This window comes from Mobula birostris, chromosome 28 (genome assembly GCF_030028105.1).
Source record: "Mobula birostris isolate sMobBir1 chromosome 28, sMobBir1.hap1, whole genome shotgun sequence".
NCBI lineage: Eukaryota > Metazoa > Chordata > Chondrichthyes > Myliobatiformes > Myliobatidae > Mobula > Mobula birostris.
In genome coordinates this window covers 12,793,887-12,807,208 of record NC_092397.1, presented here as the reverse complement: position 1 = coordinate 12,807,208, position 13,322 = coordinate 12,793,887, and the positions used below count along the sequence as shown (strand labels likewise).

The 13,322-nt window shown below is 50.0% G+C and overlaps 1 protein-coding gene across 2 annotated transcripts in view; it reads left to right on the top strand.

The window, feature by feature from the left end:
* sart1 (spliceosome associated factor 1, recruiter of U4/U6.U5 tri-snRNP) overlaps window positions 1–13,322 on the top strand; it is a 54,189-nt gene that overhangs the window by 12,093 nt on the left and 28,774 nt on the right. For both annotated transcript variants that reach the window (XM_072245978.1, XM_072245977.1), the window contains exons 6-11: window positions 2,865–2,942; window positions 5,806–5,905; window positions 7,360–7,496; window positions 10,317–10,523; window positions 10,628–10,746; window positions 12,563–12,696. In XM_072245978.1, coding sequence (XP_072102079.1) covers window positions 2,865–2,942; window positions 5,806–5,905; window positions 7,360–7,496; window positions 10,317–10,523; window positions 10,628–10,746; window positions 12,563–12,696 — 775 coding nt within the window. The remainder of the gene's footprint in view (window positions 1–2,864; window positions 2,943–5,805; window positions 5,906–7,359; window positions 7,497–10,316; window positions 10,524–10,627; window positions 10,747–12,562; window positions 12,697–13,322) is intronic.

The window sequence follows — 13,322 nt, the reverse complement described above, 5'->3', positions numbered from 1 at the left end:
TTAGGGAATTTTGTATCTGTATTCCCAGATCCCTCTGTTCCACTGCACTCCTCAGTGCCTTACCATTAACCCTGTATGTTCTACCTTGGTTTGTCCTTCCAACGTGCAATACCTCACACTTGTCAGTATTAAACTCCATCTGCCATTTTTCAGCCCATTTTTCCAGCTGGTCCAAGGCCCTCTGCAGGCTCTGAAAACCTTCCTCACTGTCTACTACACCTCCAATCTTTGTATCATCAGCAAACTTGCTGATCCAATTTACCTCATTATCATCCAGATCATTGATATAGATGACAAATAACAATGGACCCAGCACTGATCCCTGTGGCACACCACTAGTCACAGGCCTCCACTCAGAGAAGCAATTCTCTACCACCACTCTCTGGCTTCTTCCATCGAGCCAATGTCTAATCCAGTTTACCACCTCTCCATGTATACCTAGCGACTGAATTTTCCTAACTAACCTCCTATGCGGGACCTTGTCAAAGGCCTTACTGAAGTCCATGCAGACAATATCCACTGCCTTCCCTTCATCCACTTCCCTGGTAACCTCCTCGAAAAACTCCAATAGATTGGTCAAACATGACATACCACGCACAAAGCCATGTTGACTCTCCCTAATAAGTCCCTGTCTATCCAAATGCTTGTAGATTCTGTCTCTTTGTACTCCCTCCAATAACTTACCTACTACCGATGTTAAACTTACTGGACTATAATTTCCCGGATTACTTTTCGATCCTTTTTTAAACAACGGAACAACATGAGCCAGTCTCCAGTCCTCCGGCACCTTACCTGTAGACAGCGACATTTTAAATATTTCAGCCAGGGCCCCTGCAATTTCAACACTAGTCTCCTTCAAGGTCCGAGGGAACACCCTGTCAGGTCCCGGGGATTCATCCACTTTAATTTTCCTCAAGACAGCAAGGACCTCCTCCTTTTCGATCTGTACAGTTTCCATGATCTCACTACTTGTTTCCCTTAATTCCATAGACTTCATGCCAGTTTCCTTAGTAAATACAGACGCAAAAAAACCTATTTAAGATCTCCCCCATTTCCTTTGGTTCCGCACATAGCCGACCACTCTGATCTTCAAGAGGACCAATTTTATCCCTTATAATCCTTTTGCTCTTAATATACCTGTAAAAGCTCTTTGGATTATCCTTCACTTTGACTGCCAAGGCAACCTCATGTCTTCTTTTAGCCCTCCTGATTTCTTTCTTAAGTATTTTCTTGCACTTCTTATACTCCTCAAGCACCTTATTTACTCCCTGCTTCCTATACACGTCATACAACTCCCTCTTCTTCTTTATCAGATTTGCACTATCCCTTGAGAACCAAGGTTCCTTATTCCTGTTCACCTTGCCTTTAATCGTGACAGGAACATACAAATTCTGCACTCTCAACATTTCTCCTTTGAAGGCTTCCCACCTACCAATCACATCTTTGCCAGAGAACAACCTGTCCCAATCCACGCTTTTTAGATCCTTTTTCATTTCTTCAAATTTGGCCTTCTTCCAGTTAAGAACCTCAACCCTAGGACCAGATCTATCCTTGTCCATGATCAAGTTGAAACTAATGGTGTTATGATCACTGGAACCAAAGAGCTCCCCTACACAGACTTCTGTCACTTGTCCTAACTTGTTTCCTAACAGGAGATCCAATATTGCATCCCCTCTAGTTGGTCGCTCTATATATTGATTTAGAAAACTTTCCTGAACACATTTTACAAACTCTAAACCATCTAGACCCCTAACAGTATGGGAGATCCAATCAATATATGGAAAATTAAAATCCCCTACCACCACAACTTTATGTTTCCTGCAGTTGCCTGCTATCTCTCTGAAGATTTGCACTTCCAGTTCTCTTTGACTGATTGGGTGGTCTGTAATACAATCCCATGAATGTGGCCATACCTTTCCTGTTTCTTAGCTCCACCCACAAGGACTCAGTAGACAAGCCCTCTAATCTGTCCTGCCTGAGCACTGCTGTAATATTTTCCCTAACAAGCAATGCCGCTCCCCCACCTTTCATTCCTCTGCCTCGATCACATCTGAAACATCGGAACCCTGGAATATTAAGCTGCCAGTCCTGCCCCTCCTGTAGCCAAGTTTCACTAATTGCTACAACGTCATAATTCCACGTGTCAATCCACGCCCTCAACTCATCCACCTTCCCCGCAATACTCCTAGCATTGAAATATATACACCTCAGAAGATTTTTACCACCACTCACAACCTTTCTATCAGCGGATTTGCTTAAACTTTCAATATCATTTATTTTCACCCCAGCCACACTGTCAGCTCTGGCACTCTGGTTCCCAACCCCTTGCAAATCTAGTTTAAAGCCCCCCCAACAGCATTAACAAACCTCCCTGAAAGGATATTGGTCCCCCTGTAGTTCAAGTGTAACCCGTCTCTCTTGTACAGGTCCCACCTGCCCCAGAAGAGGTCCCAATGATCCTGAAATCTGAAACCCTGCCCCCTACACCAGTTCATCAGCCACTTGTTCATCCTCCAGAGCATCCTATTCCTACCCTCACTGGCATGTAGCACAGGTAGCAATCTGGAGATTACCACCCTCGAGGTCCTGCTTTTCAACTTCCTAACAAGCTCTCTATACTCACTCTCCAGGACCTCCTCACTCTTCCTTGCTATGTCATTGGTACCGATGTGTCTGACCATGTCCATCCCTGCAGTACATTGTTGCTGCTAATTGGATAGGGACCTGGGAGTGAGCCTTGTCCATTTCACAACCACACAACCGGGAAATTCAGTTACTTAGCAGAGTCTTTCACACGCAACTGGCAAGTGTTTTGACAGACGCTCGCCTGAGCCCAACTCATTTTCCTCCAAATGTGGTTCCAGGCAAAGCTCCTCGAGGAAATGGACGAAGAGTTCGGTGTCAGCAATCTAGTCGAGGAGGAACTCCGAACCACAAAACAGGTGAGGGTCTTGGTGTTTGGGGAGCAGCTGGTCAGGATGTTCGGGGCTACCTCCACCTCAACCCATTTCATTCCCACTGTCACCGTACCCAGTGTTGAGGGAGATAGATCTAGTTCCCATCATTGTAACTTACCATCAGTCTCAGGAGGCACAGTGTGAGTAACATAGATGGTCACCCCGGGATAGTGGAAGTTATCGAGGGATTGTTACTCTCTTTTTCATGCTGTCCTTATTGTGGAGTGTGAGATGGGGCAGAGGAGAGAGAGCTTCCTTTCGTATCTCACCCATGCTCTGGGACAAGGTGATGGGGCATTGTAGAAGAGAGATTCAGTCAGTATCTAACGCTGGGAGTGTGTGATGGGACGGTGTAGAGGGAGTTTCACTCTGTCTCTGACGCTGTGAGTGTGTGATGGGACGGTGTAGAGGGAGTTTCACTCTGTGTCTGACCCCGGGAGTGTGTGATGGGACGGTGTGGAAGGAGCTTCACTCTGTGTCTGACCCCGGGAGTGTGTGATGGGACGGTGTAGAGGGAGCTTCACTCTGTCTCTGACGCTGTGAGTGTGTGATGGGACGGTATAGAGGGAGCTTCACTCTGTGTCTGACCCCGGGAGTGTGTGATGGGACGGTGTAGAGGGAGCTACACTCTGCGTCTGACCCCGGGAGTGTGTGATGGGACGGTGTGTAGGGAGCTTCACTCTGTGTCTGACCCTGGGAGTGTGTGATGGGACGGTGTAGAGGGAGCTACACTCTGTGTCTGACCCCGAGAGTGTGTGATGGGACGGTGTAGAGGGAGCTACACTCTGTGTCTGACCCCGAGAGTGTGTGATGGGACGGTGTAGAGGGAGCTTCACTCTGTGTCTGACCCCGGGAGTATATGATGGAATGGTGTAGAGGGAGCTTCACTCTGTGTCTGACCCCGGGAGTGTGCGATGGGATGGTGTGTAGGGAGCTTCACTCAGTTTGAGCACGGGTGTGTGTGATGGGACGGTGTAGACGGAGCTTCACTCTGTGTCTGACCCCGGGAGTGTGTGATGGGACGGTGTAGAGGGAGTTTCACTCTGTCTCTGACGCTGTGAGTGTGTGATGGGACGGTGTAGAGGGAGTTTCACTCTGTGTCTGACCCCGGGAGTGTGTGATGGGACGGTGTAGAGGGAGATTCACTCTGTTTGAGCCTGGGTGTGTGTGACGGGACGTTGTAGAGGGAGCAACAGACACAAAATGCTGGAGGAACTCAGCAGGTGAGGGAGCATCTGTGGAAAAGTGTGAACAATCAATGTCTTGGGCCCATCAGGACTGAGATGTCAGAGTTAGGTGGGGGGGCGGGGAGGGATGAAGAAGTACGAGGCGGCTGTTGATGGGTGAAACCAGGGGAGGGGGAGGGGTGAAGTAAAGAGCTGGAAGTTGATTGGTGAAAGAGATAAACGGGCTGAAGAAGGGGGAAATCTGATTGGAGAGGATGGCAAACCATAGGAGGAGGAGCACCAGAGGGAGGTGATGGGTAGGTAGGGAGAGAGAGAAACAGGGATGGGGAATGGTGAAAGAGGTGTTGGGTGGGGGAAGCAATTACCGGAAGTTCGAGAAGTCAATGTTCATGCTAGCAGGTTGGAGGCTACTAGATGGAATACAAGGTGTTGCTCCTCCAACCTGAGTGTGGCCTCATCGCGGCAATAGAGGAGGCCGCAGACTGACATATCGGAATGGGAAGTTGAATTAAGATCGATGGACACTAGGAGATCCCATTTTTTTTTGTGTGTGTGGTGGACGGAGCGTAGGTGCTCGGCGAAGCGGTCTCCCAATCTAGGTCAGGTCTCACTGATATACCCAGTTTCCCTCGAGATCAATAAAGTATGACTATGACTATACCCAGGAGGCCACACCGGGAGAACCGGACCCCAACAGACTCGCAGGTGAGGTGTTGCCTCACCTGGAAGGACTGTTTGGGGGAGCCTGAATGGTAGTGAGGGAGGAGGTGTAGGTGCAGGTGAGGCACTTGTTCCGCTTGCAAGGGCAAATCGTCATATGTAAAACTTGATTTGCATATCGATTGTACAGGTCAAACCATCACAGCAGTGTGAACTATTTTATTTAATCTTATTGAGATACTGTGTGGAATAGGCCTCTGCGAGCAATCACCCAGTTTAATCCAAGCCTGATCATGGCCAATGACCAATTAACTGACCAACCGGTATGTCGTTGGACTGTTGGAAACCCACTCCGTCACGGAGTGAACATACTAACTACTTCCAGGCAGCGGCGGGAATTGAACCTTAAACCGTCGTGCTAACCACTACGCTACCGAGCCGCCCTGAGGTGCAAAGTCTGAACGGGGTTCGGTAGTCTCATTTACAGCGACTAGTGTTGTAACGAAGAAGGTGTCTTTGAGCCTGGTGGCACGTTACCTGAAGTTTAACAGCAAGTTACCTCAAGGTGAAGAAGAGTTTGATCATTGAATCCAGACAAGGCAGTGCGTGCACCTGCTGCCTTGTCCTTCTAGAGGTTGAGGGTTTGGGAGAAGGCACAGGAGCTTTTGGGTCCCACACCACTAGGTTCGGGAGCAGCTGTTACCCTTTGTGTCTCTCAACCTTGCATCGAGCTCATTTAACAAAAAATGCTTGTCTCTCCTCTTAGCTGAATGCTCCATCCCCGACAACACCCTGATATAGCTCCCCTACACCTTCAAGTTCTTCCTGTATGTGACAACCAGGACTGTTCACTCTCTGTGCTTAGATCCCATTCAGATGTGCACCCTCCTCGATTAACTGGCTAGGAAGAGAGCTGGTTTGCTTACAACGTATGTTTTGTTTTAAGAAACAGTGCCTCAAGTATATTAATAACAACTGCTTTCTTCTTCTCCCTACTCAAGATTGCCTACACGTCCCGGGATCTGAAGGGACTGACTGTCCAGCACGATATTAAAGCTTTCAAGGAGGGAGAGGCGGTCGTGCTGACCTTGAAGGACAGAGGTACGGGAGAGTCAGACTGAGGTTACGGATTCAGCACTGTCAGGAATCATTTTCTCTCCCAAAGAGGCTTGGCAATCCACTCTCTCTGCAGAAGGAGAAGCTTCCTGGATCAATTAATGGATTTGTGTTGGGTGGTGTGTGTGTGTATTCATCCGTCGTCGACGTTGATGATGCCCTCGGCACCATTATGAGATTGATTTGGATTTAAGTGAGGGAGAGCTGCGCAGCGTCAGCCTCATTCTCTCTTCCCAATTCCCGTCTGGGTGGTGTATTGGGTGACTGGAGTCGATTTCTTTCTCCCCCCACCCCCAGAACAGTAAGCTTTCTGGTCTCTGCTCTCACTGCTCTAGGGGCGTCCTCTCTTCCCCCTCGTTGGAGCTAGAGAGAGAGAGCCTGTCTGAGATACCAAATTGCTGGGTTATGAACTGTAGTTTTAATGGACTCTGATTCAAGGTCTCTTTGGGGGGCTTTTGCTGTTCTTTGCCAGGTGGGGGCGTTGGTGCTTTTGCTGATGCCAATGGGGGGGAGGGGGTGGTCGATGCTTTAGCGAAGGGTGGTGGGTGGTTTGGGGCTTTTATGTTCTATCATTCATTCCATGGGGTTTCTCTGTTTTGTGGGTGTCTGTGAAGAGTACAAATTTCAGGTTGTATACTGTATACATTCTCTGACGTTTTAGGGACCTAATTTAGTGTATTTTCCTTGTTGATAGGGCTGATATTTATTGTCCTTTGCAAAGATGGGGACAAGCTGCCCCATTGCAGTCCTAGGGAGTGGGCTCCCTCGGTGCTGTTGGGGAGGGAGTTCCAGGGTTTGGACCCAACGACGGTGAAGGAATGAGGATATTCTTTCCGAGTCAGGATGGTTCTTGGAGGGCAGCCTGCGCGTGCACCTGCTGCCTTGTCTTTCCAGAGGCTGAGGGTTTGGGAGGAGGTACGGGAACCTTGGGCCCACACCACTCGGTTCAGGAGCAGTTGTTACCCTACAACCGTCAGGCTCCTGAACCGTCAATGCAAGACGTTCAACAGATGCTGGGAATCCAGAGCTACACACACACAAGGTGCTGGAGCAGCTCAGTAGGTCAGGCAGCATCTACGGAGGGGATAAAAGACGGAGGTTGAGACCCTTGGTCAGGACTGATAGGCGAGACCGGGTGGTGGGTGGGAAGATGAGGGAGGAGAGTCGATGTGAGGTGATGGGAGGAAGAGCTAAAGGGCTGAAGAAGAAGGAATCTGATAGGAGAGGACAGTGGAGTCTGGAATAAAGGGACGGAGGTGAGGAATCAGAGGGAGGTGCTGGGTGGGTTGTGAGGGAAGGGCAGGGGAAGAGAAGGGGCGGGAGGGCCATCAGATCAGGGAAAAGCAAAGCAGAATCAAGTCCTCTTTACTTCCACTGATCACTCCCTTCTGTTGTCCTTACTTTCTACTGTACATGTTTAACTTCATTCTCTCCACTAGGGGTTCTGGACGAGGAGGATGATGTCCTGGTTAATGTCAACATGGTGGACAAGGAGAGGGCAGAGAAGAACGCGGAGATGAAGAAGAAGCCGAACTACAAGCCCTACGAGGACGAGAGTGTTGACGACATGGTGGTGGTAAGGACCATGAGCGCTTGCCTGACTCTCGACTACTTGCAATAGAGTGGCGGGGTGGGTGAGGGGGTGCCAGCCAGGGTCCCTACTGTCCAGTGACCCTGGGGTTAGAGGGGGAATCAGCCAGGGTTCCTGCTCCCCGTCACTGACTGGTCACCCCTGGGTCAGAGAGAGAGGGAATCAGCCAGGGTTCCTGCTCCCCATCACTGACCGGTCACCCCTGGGTCAGAGAGAGAGGGGGAATCAGTCAGGGTTCCTGTTCCCCATCACTGACCGGTCACCCCTGGGTCAGAGAGAGAGGGGGAATCAGTCAGGGTTCCTGCTCCCCATCACTGACCGGTCACCCCTGGGTCAGAGAGAGAGGGGGAATCAGTCAGGGTTCCTGCTCCCCGTCACTGACCGATCACCCCTGGGTCAGAGAGAGAGGGGGAATCAGTCAGGGTTCCTGCTCCCCGTCACTGACCCATGTCTGCTGAGCTAGAGAGGGGGGATTCTCTCTAATGTACTTGGTATCCTGGTGAATCTCCTCTGCACCTTCTCTAAAGCTTCCTCATCATTCCTATAATGAGGCGACCACAACTGAACACAATACTCCCAGTGTGTAACCAGAGTTTTATACAGCTACAAAATAACTTGCCCACTTTTAATGGCTAACCATGCGCTGCCTTTATCACTCTGTTCTCTTGCTTCTTAAATTCTAAAATCCCACTGTACACCAATGCTGCTCGAGGGGCTTGGATTCCTGCTGCGGCTGGTAAGGAGTTTATATGTTCTCCTCATGACCGTGTGGGTTTCCTCTGGGTGCTCTGCTTTCCTCCCACAGTCTAAAGACATACTGGTTGGTAGGTTAATTGGTCATTGTAAATTGCGATGGTGTGTTTAGGCGAGGGTTAAATTGGGAGGTCACTGAGTCACACAACTTGCAAGGCTGGAAAGGGCAGTTGTATCTCAATAAAATTTACTATACCATTTCTTGAATTGACCCCCCAAAGTGCAACACCTCAGACTTGTCTAGATTAAGCTCCATCTGCCCTCTCTGTGCCCACGTTCTCTGCTGGTCTGCAGAGAACCCATGAGCAGCACACGCAAGATGCCGGAGGAACTGGGCAGGTCAGGCAGCATCTACGGAGGTGAATAAACAGTCGATGTTTCAGGGCGAGACCCTTCATCAGGACTGGAGAGGAAGGGGAAGAAGCCGGAATAAGGAGGCGGAGGGAGGGGAAGCCGGACAAGCTACGAGGAGGATTGGTGAGACCATTGAGGGGATAGGTGAGGGAGAGAATAGACGGAAGAAAACATTTCTAGTAGCCTTACGAAATGGATTTAACATGGTTGCCGAACACCAGAGGAGAGATAGTTCCTTTCGATGTGAACTGCAAGGGCGGGAGATTGGACGGCAGTTTTCAAAAATAGCAGAAGGGTTCAAAGCTTTTAGACCATAAAACATAGGAACAGAATTAGGCTATTCTGCTCCACTATTCCATCATGGCTGATTTATCTTCCCTCTCAACCCCATTCTCCTGCCTTCTCCCTGTAACCTTTGATGCCCGGACTAATCAAGAATCTATCAACCTCTGCTTAAAATACTCCTAATAACTTGGCCTCCACAGCCATCTGTGGCAATGAATTCCATAGATTCAGCATCCTCTGGTTAAAGAAATTCCTTTAGCTCTGTTCTAGAGGGGTAGCTTTCTATTCTGTCCTCTGGTCCTAGATTCCCCCACCAAAGGAAACATCCTCACTACGTCCATTCTATCATCCTCTTTCAGTATTTGATGGGTTTCTATGGATCTTCCTCCAGCCCCACCCCAACCATTCTTCTAAACTCCAGTGAATGCAGTCGCAAAGCTATCAAATGCTGCTCGCACGTTAACCCTTTCATTCTAGAGCTCTTTCTTCTGAACCTCCTCTGGAGCCTCTGCACTGCCAGCACATCCTTTCTTTGGCCAGAACCGCTCACAACACTCCTAAGTGTGTACGACGTGTACTTTTGCACGCACATAGGAAAAAGAACAGGGAGATAATTTTAAAGGAGACCTCTATCAATGTGCCTGAGCGAGACGCGATGGGCCGATTAGTTTCGCAGGCAGCATCAGAGTCAGGTTTAATATCACCGGCATATGTTGAGAAATTTGTTAACTTTATGGCAGCAGTACAATGTAGTGATATATAAAACACTGAATTACAGTAAATATATTAAATAGTTAATTAAATAAGTAGTTCAAAAATAGAAATAGAAAAAAAAAGAGGTAGTGTTCATGGATTCAATGTCCATTCAGGAATCGGACGGCAGAGGGGAAGAAGCTGTTCCTGAATCGCTGAGTGTGTACCTTCAGGCTTTTGTACCTCCTCCCTGATGGTATCAATGAGAAGAGGGCATGTCCTGGCTGATGGAGGTCCTTAATGATGGACGCTGCCTTTCTGAGGCTCCGCTCCTTGAAGATGTCCTGGATACTACGGAGGCTGGTGCCCATGATGGAGCTGACTGAGTTTACAACTCTCTGCAGCTTACTTTGATTCTGTGCAGTAGTCCCCCCTCACATGCCAGACAGTGATACAGCCTGTCAGAATGCTCTCCACGTTACATCTGTCAAAGTTTGCAATGTGTTTTAGGTAATAAACCAAATATCCTCAAACTCCTAATGAATTATAACCACTGAGGTGCCTTTGTTATAGCAGCATCGAGATGTTGGGCCCAGGGTAGGTCCTCAGCGATGTTAACACCCAGGAACTTGAAGTTGCTCGCTCTCTCCAACTGCTGATCCACTTCGTTTTGTTTGCCCCCCACGCAACGCCACCGGGCTCACTTTATCACTGTTTCAGTTCAAGGGCAAGTCGATCCTCTCCCAGTACGACGAGGAGATCGAGGGGGAGAAGAAGAAGTCGTTCAAGCTGGAGACGGGCGGCTCGGCGGACGGGTCCTGGGAGCAGGAGCTGCAGCAGATCCGGCAGACGCTGCGCGAGCAGGCCCAGACCCTGGAGATGCCACAGCTGAAGCTGGCATCGGAGTTCTACACAGAGGAGGAAATGGTAGGTGCCGCTCAGGGGTGGTGGGGGGAACCCTGGGGGTGGGGGAGGCCTCCGGTACACTCCTAACGGCCACACAAAACACATTTCATTCCTTCCCCTTCAAGGTCACGTTCAAAAAAACAAAGAGGAGAGTGAAGAAGATTCGCAAGAAGAAAACCAGCATGAAAGCTGACGACCTTCTGGCTCACGGTCACGACAGTGCTGCTACTGACTATGGTTCAAGGTGACTGATGTGATTGGGTTCTGGGGCGACACAATGCGCAGAGCTGTGGGTTCGATCCTGACCTTTGCGGTGTGTGTGTCCATCTATAGAGATGTATAGAGAAGGATAATAAATATATGTAGCATAAAAATAAAGAACTAGCATAAGAATATATATTTATGTTAAATAAGTAGTGCAAAAACAGAAATAAAAAAGTAGCAAGGTAGTGTTCATGGGTTCAATGTCCATTCAGGAATCGGATGGCAGAGGGGAAGAAGCTGTTCCTGAATCGTTGAGTGAGTGTCTTCAGGCTCCTGTACCTCCTCCCTGATGGTAGCAATGAGAAGAGGGCATGTCCTGGGTGGTGGGGGTCCTTAATGATGGACGCCGCCTTTCTGAGGCACCGCTCCTTGAAGATGTCTTTGGTTTCGCTGTCCCTCAATGAAGGAGACCTGGGTTCGATCCTGACCTCTGGGTGTGGGTATGGTCTGCACAGACCTTGTGACCGTGTGGGTTTCCTCTGGTTCCGTTGCCTTGCAGTGCCAGATGCCCGACCTCTGGTGTGTGTTTTGCACACTCTCCCTCTGACCGCGTGTGTTTCCTCCCGCGTCTCGATGTCATGGGGAGTCGGCGGGGTCATCGACCACGCGAAGTTGTACCTGTACGTGAGGGTGAGGGGTGGCCTGTGTGGTGAGCTGTTGAGACTGCGAAGGACTTCAGGGTTAGAGCAGGGACACCCAGTCTTGGGACCACGGACCACTCGGTTAATGGGAAGGAGCCTATGGTGTTTAAAAAAAAAAGGGCTGGGGACCCTGGCTTAGAGTAACACACACACAAAATGCTGGAGAAACTCAACAGGTCAGGCAGCATCTACGGAGAGGAACAAACAGTCAACGTTTCAGAATCAGGTTTATAATCACCAGCATGTGACATGAAATTTGTTAACTGCGGTCTGAGATTCTTCAGGAGGGTCTTGGCCCGAAATGTCGACTGTTTATTCCTCTCCGTAGATCCTGACCCTCTCCCTAACCCTGCCGTGGGCCCGCTGAGTTGCTCCGGCATTTTGTGTGTGTTTCTCTGGATCTCCAGTGTCTGCAGAATCTCTCGCGTGGAGTTATCGTAGATGGTCAGCAGAAACATGATGGGCCGAAGGGCCTGTTTCTGTGCTGTGCGACTAGGATAATGAGGCAGTTCAGCCCGTCAAGTTCCCTCTAATTGGATCAGCTTTCCTCCTCCATTTAATCTGATCCTCACACCCTCCTGTGTCCAACCACCGTCTTTCTCAGCTGCCTCTTCTGCCTGGTCCCCTCAGACCCAATTAAACCCCCCACCCCTCTCTGCACCCACTGCCCCCAGCTCCAGCCCACCCCCAATCCCGTCAGCACCTCCCCCTCCCACTCACCTCCGGATCTGCCTGTGCTGTTACGAAAGGGCAGACAAACTTGGGTTGTTTTCTCTGGAGTGCCGGAGACTGAGGGGAGATCTGATGGAGGTTTATAAGATTATGAGAGGCATAGATAGAGTGGACAGAGAGTATCTGTTTCCCAGGGTTGAAATGTCTCATACCAGGGGGCATGAATTGAAGATGAGAGGGGTAAGTTTTTTACTCAGAGAGTGGTGGATGCCTGGTATGGTGGTGGAGGCAAATACACTGGAGGCTTTTAAGAGACGTTTGGATAGGCACACGGATGTGAGGAAGATGGAGGGATATGGACACGGTGTAGGGAGGAGGGATTAGTGTTTGGGTGTTCTTCATTTGCCTTTCAGCTGGTTGGGCACGATATTTTGGGCCGAACAGCCTGTTCCTGTGCTCTACTGTTCTACGTTACCTTGACAGATCCCGCGGCCGAGGCTGGAAGTTGAATTCGAACGCAGACGAGGAGGAGACCGCGGCAGAGGCCGAGCCGCCGGCGCCAGAGCCCCAGTCCGCGTCGGACGACATGCGTGTGGAGAACATGGAGATCAGCGACGGTGCGTGTCGTTAGGGGACGGGGTGTGGGTGCTGGCTGGGGAGCCCGACCGCGAGAAGGGGACGCTCCTGTCCGTGCTCCCGCCCCACCACGCGCCACCAGCTTAAGTCCAGCCAAAACTTCGCCACTTCTTACCAAGCCTTAATCGTCCCGACCCAAAACATCGACTGTCCGTTTTCCCGTCCCGCGTATGCTGCCTGACACGTTCGGCTCTAGTGGTTTACTGACCGTAGTTTAATTGAATTCATAGAGTGTGGCCCTTCGGCCTGCTGTGTCTGTGCTGACCCTTAGTGAAAGCTGCACTTCTGGTCAGTGTTTCTCGATTCCCTGCTCGGGTCTGTCTGAGAACTCCACCATCGTAGCTGCTACCACCACTTCCCCTGCCGGAGTCTTCCAACCACCGACCACTCTCGTATAAAACTTGCCCCATAAACCTCCTGTAAAATCTCACTCCTTTATTTCTTGGTGAGATTCTGACTGTCCGCCCTATCTCCGCCTCTCACGACGTTACATACTTCTGTCGGATCTCCTCTCAGCCTCTGACGCTCCAGAGAGAGGAGGTCCCAAGATACCCGCGGCCAAGGAACGAGACTGATAGGGGGGAACGGGCTAATTGTGGGGATGGAA